A 12,846-nucleotide genomic window follows, 5' to 3' on the forward strand; every position below is an offset into this window, starting at 1 on the left:
GAGAGAGAGAGAGAGAGAGAGAGAGAGAGAGAGAGAGTGCCATGAACAAAGCCTTCCTGACTGACATGTAGAATGGACGTTAGGACCCCAACATTGAGTAATGCAGATCAGTTGGTCCTGTTAAGTCGAGGAAAGGGAACAAGAGAGAAAAAAGTGCAAGAGAGACAGAGGGAGACAGAGGGAGACAGAGAAAGACAGAGGGAGACAGAGGGAGACAGAGGGAGACAGAGAAAGACAGAGAAAGACAGAGGGAGAGTCACATGTACACAACCACAAGCAAATGACTCAAACCAGACACCACAGGTGGTATTTAAATGACTTGATCTTTTAATTCACCCAATTACGTTGTCTAATACATAACCTCAGCATATTCCATCTCAAGATTGGGATGAGTTGCTGTTTTTAACTCGATTGCCTTAAAGGTTTGTTTTGGTTCAATTAGTGTGGATGTTTGTGATCAGAAAGCAACAGGAGTCAGGGCCAGACACAGAGAGAGGAGGAGAGGAGGGGGGGACAGAGAGAGGAGGAGAGGAGGGGGGGACAGAGAACGGAGGAGAGGAGGGGGGGACAGAGAGAGGAGGAGAGGAGGGGATTCTCAGCTACCTCCTCTATTTCATCATGTTTCTTCACAGATATGGCTAATTCTCCTTGGCTCACTTTCTAATACAGAGCCATTTCATTACTCACACACACACACACACACATTTCACACACACACACACACACACACACACACACACACACACGCACACACACACACACACACACACACACACACACACACACACACACACACACACACACCCCAACCATGTGGCATGTCTGACTCCCTCTCCTTCGCTGCTCTCCTGGGGACGGAAACAAAAGTTAATTGAAATAAATGAACTGGGGACTGAATCAGAGTTGATTACATCTGCGAGGTGGGAAGTGATGTTGATTACAAGCGCACTGAAAGAAAGAGAAAGACAGAGACGGAGAGAGAGAGAGAGAGAGAGAGAGAGAGAGAGAGAGCACGACTGGAAACGCAGAAGGAGGTCGGGATCATGAGAGACAGACACACTCGGGGAGGCCAGACTGCGAAGTTGCAGTTAATTATGAGAGCTGTTTATCTGCGGGCGTTTGAGAAGCATGGCCTCTCCCATCCCCTCCAGAACCCCTCCAGAACCCCTCCGTCTACCCGGCTGCTCGGTCCATGTCACTCTCAGCACAAATGCATGTTTTTTTTTCCATCCAGGAGGCAGATTATTATTACTCATTTTTTAATAACTGTACAGTATATAAAATTAAAATTACCACAGATAAGACAGGAAGGGCTGGAAGAGGGAGAGAGCAAAACAAGAAACGTTATCAGTGGCTCTTTCGCAAGTTACGCTCGCCCTACACCGCAATTATACCGCACGTCTATTGGATAAGATGCAGAAGGACACAGGGTCCCATCGGGGGTCCGTGCAGTATAACTGACTAGTGGCAGCGTTTCCCCACACCTGCGTTAGCACCATAGCTGCCCCTCAAGCTCAGGATGCAGCAAATTAAAAATAATGACTTATTTCTGTAGCACCACAACAGAACGTAGAATAAAACAAATTTAACCACAGGACGAGAGAGAGAGAGAGAGAGAGAGAGAGAGAGAGAGAGAGAGAGAGAGAGAGAGAGAGAGAGAGAGAGAGAGAGAGAGAGAAAAGAAGAAGAGGGCAAGATGACAAGTGAACATAAAACAAAAGTATTCAGATTAACAATTTTTTAAAAAGCACCAAGAACAGGATCAGCAAGTCAAACTCATTTACATACAGGGCATTTTTAAAGGGAGGCATTAACATACACACTGTCTTCACTGGAAGCTCTTCAGAGATTTTTTTAAGTCCTGCCAAGCTTGATGCAAACCCATCACAAGCACAGAGAAGACCAGAGCACCTCCCAAATCGCCAACACTGAATCTATCCACGTCAGCTTTCGCTAACCGGGATCGAAACCGGAGTCCCCTGGATCCGCCGTGTTCGCGGCCGTGCAACAGCACGTGTGGAAGGTGGAGTGAAGAAGGCGGACTCTCGTCCCGCGTCGCCCCTCGCTCGACCCACTCTGCTCCGCTCGAGCCGCGCTTGACATTGTTTGTTGACGAGGCCGTGTCGATCGACGACGGCGAGTCGGAGGAGCAGCGGGCGTCTGGGGAGAGAGCGATGAACTGGACCCGGCTGCGCTTCCATGGTGAAGCTGTAGTGAGGTATAACTGTGCTTCAGACGAGACGAGGATGAGACGAGGACGAGACGAGGATGAGGTGAGGACGAGACGAGGATGAGGTGAGGATGAGACGAGGACGAGGCGAGGACGAGGTGAGGATGAGACGAGGACGAGGTGAGGATGAGACGAGGATGAGACGAGGACGAGACGAGGACGAGACGAGGATGAGACGAGGATGAGGTGAGGTTGAGGGAAAGGCAGAATACCTCTGTATTTGCTCTTCAACACTTACACAAATCCCTCAAGTGGCAAATTACCTTAAAATGACATTACTAACACATAAAACATATGAGCAACAAGTGCCACAGACAATAAAGACCTTGGCCTGGACGGTCTGTACACGTATGTTGACAAGCAGGACAGCATACAGAAGGTGGTTGCATCTGCCTTTCAATGTCAGTTTCAAGTCGAGTGAGTCTATTAATTCTAGCCAGTCACGCCGCGTAATTCACATCCTAGGTGAGCAGAGGAGATGAGGGGGAAGAAATGAAATCAAATTAAATGTCAACATGGACAATTTCGCTTTGATAAATGTGCTCCGTCGTCCCAGGAGGGCTTCCCGAAACCTCTGTGGTTCTAGCTCACTTGCAACCATCGAACAACGCGACGCTCCTCTGCATGCCTCAAAGTCACTTTAAAAAAAGCCACGCCCCCACCCGCCACGGGCACGTTACATACATAAATAAACATCATGTGTGGCGGATGAAAGGCTCCGCCCACTCAGGATGGTGAATCCCCCAGTGCGGTGGAACTAGCCGTCGAAGCAGACGGGTCCGATCTGGAAGCCGAACTTCTGGTTGCCGTTCCCAAAGTCCGAAGCGGCGACGTCCACGACGGGGAGCAGCTCTGATCTCGGGGAGTTTATCTCCAGCACCGTGGTCTCCTGGCCCTTACGTGTCTAGGACACACATACACACAGCGAGACCCCAGTGAGCCAAAACTGCCCCGGGGCAAAAGAGCTGAGCCATTGAGGCCCAGTAGAGTCGGCATGTGTCGTACAGGCCTGCTGCTGCTGTATGTTCATTTACTTTCAGCCCCAGCATCCCTGAGTGGGGCAATAACTCGCTCAGTTATCACTTTCATTTTCTCTCTCTTCCTCCTTCTCTCTGTCTCTCTCCCTCCTGTCCGTTTCTCTCTTTCCCCTTCTTTCTTTATATGTCTTTTTCTCATTCATCTCACCCCCCCCCCCCCCCCGTCCTTTGTCTTGTACACACAGATTTTTAGTGTTACTGTGTGAGTACCGGTATCTAATGAAACAGATAAAACACTGCGAATTTCTCTGACATTCTGAGACTGGTGTGATTTTGTGGTTTAAAAACAGTAATAAATTGTTCCCCCCAAACACAGTGGCATTTCTGTCACAACAGGACTCACTACAATATAACAGAATGGCATTTGGAACCACAGAAACAATCAATTCTCTATGCAGTTTATCATGAGACGTCGCATTAACCAAACTAAATCCTATAGCATCTATAGACATTCTCAGATTTTTTTTAGTACACTAAGAACTTGCTACCACGGCCATTACTAAACGGTCATTACTAAACGGTCATTACTAAACGCCATTTGGCATTTGCAAATGAGAGTCGCGTGAAACGTTCTCACTAGGGTTCATTTACTGCTAGCGCCATTGGCGCTAATGCGCGGCAACCCCATTAACGACGCTCCCTTGATGATGCGGGCATTCGGGCAGTCCGGACTGCGGTTCTGCTAACCTGGCAGCCGTCGTATAGCGCCGTGATGAAGGGCGCCGTGTCGTGCTTCATCTCCTCGTCGTTGGCGGCACGGAAGCGCAGGGCGTGGTGGTGGCCCCGGCCCGCGGCGTCGTACCAGCCGGCCGAGTTGTGGCACACGTAGGTGAAGGTCTGTCGGGCCGTGGCGCTCAGGAGCTTGAGGAAGGTCATCTGGACCACAGGCACGGGCAGGCCGTCGGCGTCCGAGTAGGAGAACTGCAGTAGAAACGGGAATCCTCGTCATCATCTCCATCGTCATCGGATACCGAGTTTTTTTTTTTCAGACGACCAAGGTCGTTTTGCAAAGTATGTTGCAACGAAAGGCAAGTGAAGATTTAGGGAAGGAGAATAACACTGCGGAAATGTGGCGACAAATGTTTTCAAGGGAGATTTGAAGGATGGAGTACCAGAGCAGGCTCGGAGAGGCTGGGCTGGGGATTTAAGGGGCGTACGGCCCTGAATGAGTTGGCAGACTCTGAGGACAGCCTGGTGGGTGCTGTCTGAGGGGCAGATGTGAGGACGGAGACGCTCAGGACAATAAGCAGGAGATTAGAAGATCACAGAGGGACTTCAACATGATAAAGTGTCATTTAAAGGGCCCATATACTACATTTTTCTTTTATTTTTGACTTATGTGGCCTTATGTTTCAAAAACAGTTGTAGTTCATTTTAACACTATTTTCCAACCTCTCTTTGTCCCTTAGGATTAAACAGACTGTTTTTGTTACTGCACCTTTAAGACACATATAAGACAAATGGCTTGTTGTCTTGTATTGTGTCTTATTGAAAAGGCTGAAAGAGCTGAAAGCACTGTAATGGATGTGGGTGGGGCTACACAGCTGTAGGCTGAGTAGGTGGGGATATGTAAATTAGTTTGTTCTTGTGACATCAGAAAAAGTGATTTCACTACGGTCTGTTTCTGCGTCTTATGCCACAGACACACTATATGACTTTCAAAGTCATCGGATTACAGTACTGTTCACCAAAACTTGTGGGCCAGTGGAAAATCAGGACTAAATTATGTAGCTTGAACTCACCTATGACCTAAGAGACTGGACAATGTAACAACACCTTAAAAATACTTACATATTACGTATTCTTTATTTCAAGGAAGGAAGAAAATCTTCCTTTAAAGATTCCTTTAAACCTGTGTAGTCTACCAGCTTTTCCTGCAAGGATCATGCGTACATGAGTTGAGAAGAACACCAGTGTTCCTAACAACCTCCTCAGGTTTCATGGTGACCGGCGACGGCCAGAGGAGGATGGGTCCCCCCCCCCCCTGAGTCTTGGTTCCTCTCAAGGTTTCTTCCTCATGCTCTTAGGGAGTTTTTCCTTGCCACTGTCGCACTACTCGGACACTTGTAAAGCTGCTTTGTGACAACAACTGTTGTAAAAAGCTCTATATAAATAAATACATTTTGATTTGATTTGGTTCAGTTTCACAGCTCTACCTGTTACAGCAACAAAGTCTAGATTTCAGACCTACTAGCAGTGCTTTTATTTCAGACTTTTTATTGATTCATGCTGGACGCCACAGGTCGCAGCCAAGGGCAGTAGTGTTTACAATTATTTGTTTCTACGCCATGGCAAATTCCACTAATCACATTCTCGTTTTCGGTGAGGAGGGGGAACCCATTAGTGAAGCAGTGCGGCTGCAAGCAGGGTGAAAACAAACCAACGTGAAGTTTATAACCTTCAGTGGATCCCGCTGAGCGTTTCTGATCTATACGCCGCACCCACGGTCTTCTGTTCACAATACAAGCAGAGTGACATCTGACTGAGCAAATCTCTGTGACAAGGTCACACGTGTCAGGTTAGATGAATGATCTTGTGGTGAGGCAACCCACCTCCCCCAACACCCCCAACACCCCCACACACCCCACACACCCCACACCACCGCCTCTCTGAACTGTTCTTTAATGATCTTGGTCTGGCAGAGCTCGTCAAGAGGACACAGTGCAGCTCCAGAGAGCTCCACCCCGGGGCTCAGAGGCATGGCCACATACTAATTCCTCCGTTAAGAACGCATGCATGATTTAGCCCTCTGTTTCCCATTTTTAGTCCTTCATTTAGTCCTTTATTTCTTTATTTCCCACAAGCAGGGCGTCGTATCAGTCAGAGTACTCCAGAGCAGACCCCGAGTTTCTGTCATTCCCTCAACAACACATCGCATAATTAATCACTTTCTAAAATGAACAGCTCCAATAATCCGTTACTCTAGTTAAGCTATAACCGTGCCTATCATAACACACGATAACCATACTCATCATAACATATGTGATAACCATGCCTGTCAAAAACATAACTCTGCCCAGAGTTATATTTGTCAATATAACCACCGGCCCGTCCAGATCGTACTTAAGATCTCTGCCCAAGGCACTGGGGAAATTGATGTCTGGTCGAGTGGTGAGAGAAGGATTTGGAACAGGACCAGTACCTGTTTACCCCTCCTGTACTGGCTGTACCACGAGCCCGGTTTCTCCCGGTTCCACGCTGCTGGCTTAACCTGGATCGAGAGGTGAACGTAGATGGGTCAGACGGTGCGTGCTCTTTGAGGCTGGACGCCCCCCTTGGCCGGCGGGACGTGGCGGGCACAATTTCGGTGGGTCACTCACCATCTCAAACCGTTTGTCAGGGTGCAGACAGGTCTCCCCGCCCGTGGTGAAGTTGCAAAACACCTTGATGGAGTCTCTGTGACTGCCCTGGTTCGGGTCAATCCAATATTCACCTAAAGAGGGGGAGTGACAGGGTGTTTCTGCTAAATATTCCTTTAAGTTTTGATCTATACTCAGTTGTTCAATTCCCAATAGTCCAATATTTTTTACTGAATTCTAAGTAAAAGTGGGAGCGTTAGATCCGAGTGCCTTTATTCTAAGTATTTATTGCTGAGTAGTCAAGGGTTCATTACTTAGCCTGTGTCTACTGCTTGTTCAAGTACAAGTGTAGTATAATAGTGATTGATATTAGATGTTACATCTAGAAGGAATTGTTCAGTAGATTGTGCTGTTTACACCCAGGTCAGGGAGTTTCTCTGTGGTAGCCAAGAGCTGGAGAAATGTATCCGAGCTTGGACAGTGTGCCATGTCCCGTACCGTCCTCGTAGCCGGGCCGGCTCATGCTCAGCTCCTTGCAGGTGCGCGCGGGACTCTCGAACGTGCCCAGGGGCCTCCTCATCAGCTCCACCTCCGTCTTCATGGAGTTGAGGGAGGCGAACACCTCCTCCATGCCCTCCGCCTCCTCCAGGGGCGCGTCCGCCTGCTCCAGGTCCTCCATGCTCGGCCATGCCTCCTCCTCCCGCTCCTCCCCCAGAGCCTCTCCTGCGGCTCCCCCTCGGGCCCGGTCCGAATACCTCCTGCGCTTCCTGCGGCCCTCGCGGATGGGGAGCGGCTCGATCATGGTGGCTGGAGGACCCTGGGAGAGCAGAGGTGTGGATGGAGGAACATTTAAAAGTCCATCAGTCCATAAATGTGCAAAAAGAAGATCACATTTAGGTATGGAATTACATCACATTTAGATGTTTAATGTTCCATGACTTATTTACTCTTTTGTTTACACACAGCTTTTCTATGTTGAAACGATGCAGTTTAACTCTATGCAAATGTATAAACTGCATCACCTCATCTCTTTATGTTACTGATCATTAAAGCCCTTTGTTCAGCATGTTCAAGGTCTCTGTGAGGATGTCACTTTGCCTTTCTGACATCTCTGATGTTAGCTTTAATACTCTTGCAAGTCATAAGAAGGTTCTGGAAGATTTTTAGGAGCTTACGGGTGGTCCTGGCGGGCCAGACCATCCTGGGTCTCCTTTTGGGCCGACTGATCCCTGTGATGGAGAGAGAAAGGAGGTGAAATCCGATTGGGTCGTTTCTTTCCCCAAACCAGACGCTGAGACTGTCCCAGTAGGATTAGCCAGGACTGAGTGGCGGATGCTGTCAGGAGTGAGACGCTACCCTGCAGACCCGTGTTAGGACCTGTAGAGCCCAGTACTACCACAGGTCTGAAAGGCATGAAAGCTTTGATGCAGTCACACAGAGAGCCAGACAGAAAGAGAGAGAGAGAGAGACATAGAGAGAGCAGGAGAGAGTGACAGAAAGAGAGGGAGAAACAAAGAGAGAGAGAGAGAGAGAGTGGGAGTGAGTGAGAGAGAGAGTGAGAGGGAGAGACACTGAGAGAAGCAGTGAGAGAGAGAGAGAGAGAGAGAGAGAGAGGGACAGAGAGAGAAACAGACAAGGCACAACATGAACCAAGCAGAAAGTTCCAAAAGGCTGCAGGCAGACATATAGGGAGCAAATGAGAGAGAGAGATAGAGAGAGAGATGGAATGAGTGACAGTGATGCATCTAAAGAACGAAGGGGAAGGAGTGCAGCAGGAGTGGCCAACTGACAGAGAGAGAGAGAGAGAGAGAGAGAGAGAGAGAGAGAGAGAGAGAGAGAGAGAGAGAGAGCGATGTGTGTCTCCAACATGTGTGAGGGCAGGAATGAAAATATGGCGATCAGAGAGAAAGCTACAAACCTGGTCCCCTTTAGATCCTTTCTCTCCCATCGCTCCCTGTTGGGGGTAGAAACAGCAAAAACACAGTGTTAGGATGTAGGCCAACACAAACAGCCAAGCAGAAGACATCCTGGAAGCCAGAGTGTGCTTTCCATTATACGCTAGTACCTGACGTATATATGCAAATGATGTGTCGAATTGTGCTGGGGGGAAAATGTACTCACGGACAGTCCTGGAGGTCCAGGGGGCCCTGTAGGACCGGCCGTCCCACCCACACCCTGTGCCACACAGAAACAGAAGTATGATGTAATTATCAAGGCATGTAAGACAACGTAAGAGCTAACACTGCATCTGAGGTCTGCGCAACGCTGCGGCCGCCATGAGTAGCTCCAAGGCTCCGTACGCACCAGGTCCCCTTTGTGTCCGGGTATTCCCTGGACGCCGGGCAATCCTCTGTCCCCTTTCTCCCCCGTGTCCCCCGGAGGACCGATGAGTCCAATCAGACCTACGTGACCCTGAGAAGAACAAAACGCTGCATGATTCTTCACTTCTGCATCATCTAAAGCAACATTCACCTTCCAGTTCCTCTGGCAGGGCAGGTGCTGTAAGGCGGTGGACTAATGGGCAGAGGGTTGATAGGCAGCCCTAAAGCCCTGAAGCCCTAAAGGCTGCTGCACAGGGTGTGTGCACGGTTCGGAGGAAACGAGTGTTCAGCACATTTCGCTGGCCATATATGCAGGGGGTCGTGTCCAAAGGTGTGATCAGCAGTTCTCATGTTTCTCAAGCGGGTCTTCTCGCTCGCTCACCTTGTCTCCCTTCAGGCCTGGGTCTCCTTTCAGTCCTGGTAGACCCGCGGGTCCCTGCCAAAGCGAAGGATGATTAAAGGGGAGGTCCGGTTCCACAGCGGGCCGGAATGTTCCGCAACCGAAATCGATCTGGAGCCACTTCTGATACAGCGGTGGGTTGATGAGAGTGGAAGGGGGTACACTGCAGCACTTACCATAGGCCCCGGCGGCCCAGTCTGTCCGGGAGGCCCGTTTAAACCCTGTTCGCCCTGGAGAGGGTACAGAGACAGATGGATCAACTCAACACACTTTGATTAGCGGGTGGGTTTAGCCACAGTTGTGTGCAGGGAGACTCACCGCGGGCCCCGGGATCCCACGCAGGCCCTCTGGACCAGGGTTTCCAGGATGTCCCTGTGGTCCCACGGGCCCCGTCTTTCCAGACGGCCCCTCTGGCCCTGGGGTGCCCTGGGTATCAGAGCGTTCGTTCAGCCGTGACACAAAAGGAATCCTGCCCAATTGCAGCAGTCTGGTACATGAAGCAACCGCAACAAAAAGAGAAGATCCTGACCTTTGACCCTTTCTTCCCCTGTTTCCCTTCTTTACCCGGCGCACCAACGTGACCCTGTCAGGACGAAACCAAGAGATGACGGTCACAGTTTTAACAGAAATGGGCAGAGAAAGAGGAAGACGATGAAGAAAAACGCACCCTCCTTCCTGGTGGCCCCGGAGGGCCTGACTCCCCAGAAGCGCCCGGTGGCCCCTGCAGAGGCAAGAGGAGTAAAGTTGGTGACAGCTGAAGCTCGTTAATGTCACTCTAATACGAATGCGCACTGACGTGACTTATTTAATTACTCACAGCTTTCCCAGGCTCCCCATTATCTCCTTTCACTCCTGGTCCACCATCAATACCCTTTATGTGACAGTTATAGTGGCATATAATTCATTGACAACGCTCTATAAATAAAGACATACAACAGTGAAATGTCATCATTTATCGGCGATGGTAGCCGGAGATGGCACTCACATTTGTCCCTGGCTCTCCCTGGGGTCCCTGGTCTCCAGGAAACCCAAGAGGACCCTGTGCGGAGAAGAATGAAGATTACTGTCACACGCTCGCTACGTAGCCAGAACCGAGCACCGTCACTTCACTCTAAATCAGATCTTCAGAAGAAATGAGGGTCGTAGTGCAAAGTGGCCTGAACAGCTTCGAACTATTATGAGAAGAACTATTCCATCAGCTTCAAGGGCCAGAAACAGGCGTGTGTTCCTGCTCGCAAGACCTTCGTGGTGAACGCAATCCTGAGGATAGAGGATCAGGGGGTGGGGTGGAGGTGGATGGGGTTGGGGTGGATAGAGGAGTCTGGTATGGGCTCCGGCCACAGAGGAGCGGTCCGGAGGGGACGGGTCTCACTCACAAGGTTTCCTTTGGGCCCGTCCTCTCCGGGTTGGCCCCGCACACCGGGGGGCCCTGCAGCGCCGGGCGCACCCGTGTCGCCCTTCTCACCCACGTCCCCCTTCGTGCCCTGTGAGGATGAAGCAACGGGGTGTGGTTATCCACGGAAGCAGGGGCACTGAATAGCCAAGGCACTAAAGGGGAGGTGGACGCTCACAGGGGGGCCTGCTTCACCCACGAGTCCTGGACCACCCGCCTCGCCATCTTCACCCTGGATTCACACGGAGACACATAAATGCACCATCGATCAATGCTGAGTCACTTCGCGTTTTCGAGGGGAAAACATTGAAAACAGGCGCCCAGGTGACCTCGCTGTCGTCTTAAGCAAACCTTCAATACCTACCTTTTCTCCAACTAGGCCAGGCTGACCCACTCCGCCAGGCAGGCCCTGAGCTCCCTATCAACACAGGAAGACCCAGTGTGACTCGAAGGCACTTTTATATACACCCCCCTCCCCCCACCATCCACACACAATGTCCCCCAACAACCTGCCTCATTCGCATTCATTCGAAATTCTTTTCTGTACATAAAACCCAACGGTGTGAAGACAGACGTCCCTTGTTCCCAGTGCTGCTGCCGGCTCGGTTTCTTGCGTCTTGGACTTGAGACTAAGCAGAAGTGAACGCTCACACACTCACTGACCCTGGAGTCTCCACGTGGGACGCACGAATCTCTCTGTCCGAGCGGATGATGGGTGTGGGTACGCCCGATGCCTTCCCCACCAACGCCCCAATCTCCCCACCACCCGCTCCGCTTCTATAATAGACGAAGGCACGCCAGGCTTGCCCACAGAATCTCCTCCTCTCCCAGCACGGTTTCGTTTTGTCTCGTCTCGTCTAGTCTCGTCTCAGTGCCATGTTTTAATAATTAATGCGTGGGGGATGTTGAGGGTCGGCCATTAACAGAAGTAAATATATCTCTCCCTCTCTGGGATGATAATCTAATACGCCTCAATCATTAATAGCGAAGTAAATATAACTCAGGAGCCAGGGTTCACGGCCTACTACTAGTTAATAATTGAAGGCTAAAATGATCAGCTGGCCATGGTGATAGGGAGCATGAAGAAAAGCAGGGAGTGGAGGTGTAGGAGGTGTGAGGAGGAGGAGGAGGAGGAGGAAGAGGAGAAGGGGGAGAGAGGAAGAGAGGAGGAGCAGAAAACCGAGTAGTAGATTCATGGCAATCAGCGGGGCCAGTGTCAGTGGCAAACGAAGCTGTGGACGGAAGCCCGTAAAGGACATATCTCATTAGGAGCAATGTGTGTGAGAGCGAAGAGCAGTATTATTATTTCTCTTTAAACATCTGCAACCATCCACTTCCTTCTCGCCCACAGGTGACCACAGCATCCCTACAGGCAAACAGCCAGTCTGGGTGACACAGGGACTCTCACCTCTCCGCCCATGGGCCCTGGGGGGCCATGAGGACCATGCTGTCCGGGAGGGCCCTGGGTACACAAGCACAAAACAACTGTTTTCCACAAGACTGCATCATTACCCACACAATCGTCTCACATACACACACACTCATAAATACAAACTCACTATATCCAGTTCTAGTCCTGCTGCTACTGAAAGCTTCTCCTCTGCCTGTATCATCAGCACTTCTCTCCGCTGATGTCAGAACCGTTATTTTCGTATGTGTGCAGCTCATCACGGCGTGCTGACACAGCGATGACAGGCCATTACAGATGACCTCATTTCCCCTCCTTCCCTTTCTGCCTTTCTTTTTCACTCTCACGCTCTATCTGTCTCTCTCTCCACACCCCTCTATATCTCTCGCTACCTCTTCTCCCCGTCTCTCTCATCCCCTGATTCCCTCCTTTCTCTCTCTCGGTGAGTTTTAATGAGGACCGTTTCACCCTCACACTCTGCAGGTGAAATCCTGAAATCCGCCCGCTGCACCATTAATCAAGCTGGGTAGAGCCCTGCGGCACTAGGACCCAGGAGAGCGCCCAGACCCAGTCACCCGGGAGGCTAGCTGCCTCCGGGGTTGGGGGGGACGGGGGCGTCCGGGTGTCCAGTTTTGCGCATATACCTCCAGAAACCATCCCAAGCTCATCCCTCTTTATTCCTTTTTCCTTCACTTTGTCTTCCTCTCTCTGTCCCCCTCTGAAGAGGGATGTGTCACACACACTCGACCACATTCACT

General features: G+C 50.5%; 1 protein-coding gene across 8 annotated transcripts in view; it reads right to left on the reverse strand.

Moving 5' to 3' along the window:
• Positions 1–293: 293 nt before the first annotated feature.
• Positions 294–12,846, reverse strand: part of col5a3a (collagen, type V, alpha 3a) — a 62,039-nt gene continuing 49,486 nt past the window's right edge. For 6 of the 8 annotated variants that reach the window (XM_077009970.1, XM_077009969.1, XM_077009971.1 and 3 more), the window contains 20 exons: positions 12,089–12,142; positions 11,045–11,098; positions 10,859–10,912; positions 10,664–10,771; positions 10,273–10,326; positions 10,105–10,158; positions 9,955–10,008; positions 9,817–9,870; positions 9,606–9,713; positions 9,464–9,517; positions 9,270–9,323; positions 8,871–8,978; positions 8,688–8,741; positions 8,485–8,520; positions 7,742–7,795; positions 7,065–7,383; positions 6,588–6,700; positions 6,410–6,478; positions 3,955–4,188; positions 295–3,134 (listed from right to left, as the gene is read on the reverse strand). In XM_077009970.1, coding sequence (XP_076866085.1) covers positions 2,988–3,134; positions 3,955–4,188; positions 6,410–6,478; positions 6,588–6,700; positions 7,065–7,383; positions 7,742–7,795; positions 8,485–8,520; positions 8,688–8,741; positions 8,871–8,978; positions 9,270–9,323; positions 9,464–9,517; positions 9,606–9,713; positions 9,817–9,870; positions 9,955–10,008; positions 10,105–10,158; positions 10,273–10,326; positions 10,664–10,771; positions 10,859–10,912; positions 11,045–11,098; positions 12,089–12,142 — 1,836 coding nt within the window. In that variant the 3' untranslated portion in view covers positions 295–2,987. Of the gene's footprint in view, positions 3,135–3,954; positions 4,189–6,409; positions 6,479–6,587; positions 6,701–7,064; positions 7,384–7,741; positions 7,796–8,484; positions 8,521–8,687; positions 8,742–8,870; positions 8,979–9,269; positions 9,324–9,463; positions 9,518–9,605; positions 9,714–9,816; positions 9,871–9,954; positions 10,009–10,104; positions 10,159–10,272; positions 10,327–10,663; positions 10,772–10,858; positions 10,913–11,044; positions 11,099–12,088; positions 12,143–12,846 lie in introns of all 8 variants that reach the window. The other 2 variants (XM_077009966.1, XM_077009973.1) reach the window with 1 other exon arrangement.

This window comes from Brachyhypopomus gauderio, chromosome 6 (assembly GCF_052324685.1).
Source record: "Brachyhypopomus gauderio isolate BG-103 chromosome 6, BGAUD_0.2, whole genome shotgun sequence".
Taxonomy (NCBI): Eukaryota; Metazoa; Chordata; class Actinopteri; order Gymnotiformes; family Hypopomidae; genus Brachyhypopomus; species Brachyhypopomus gauderio.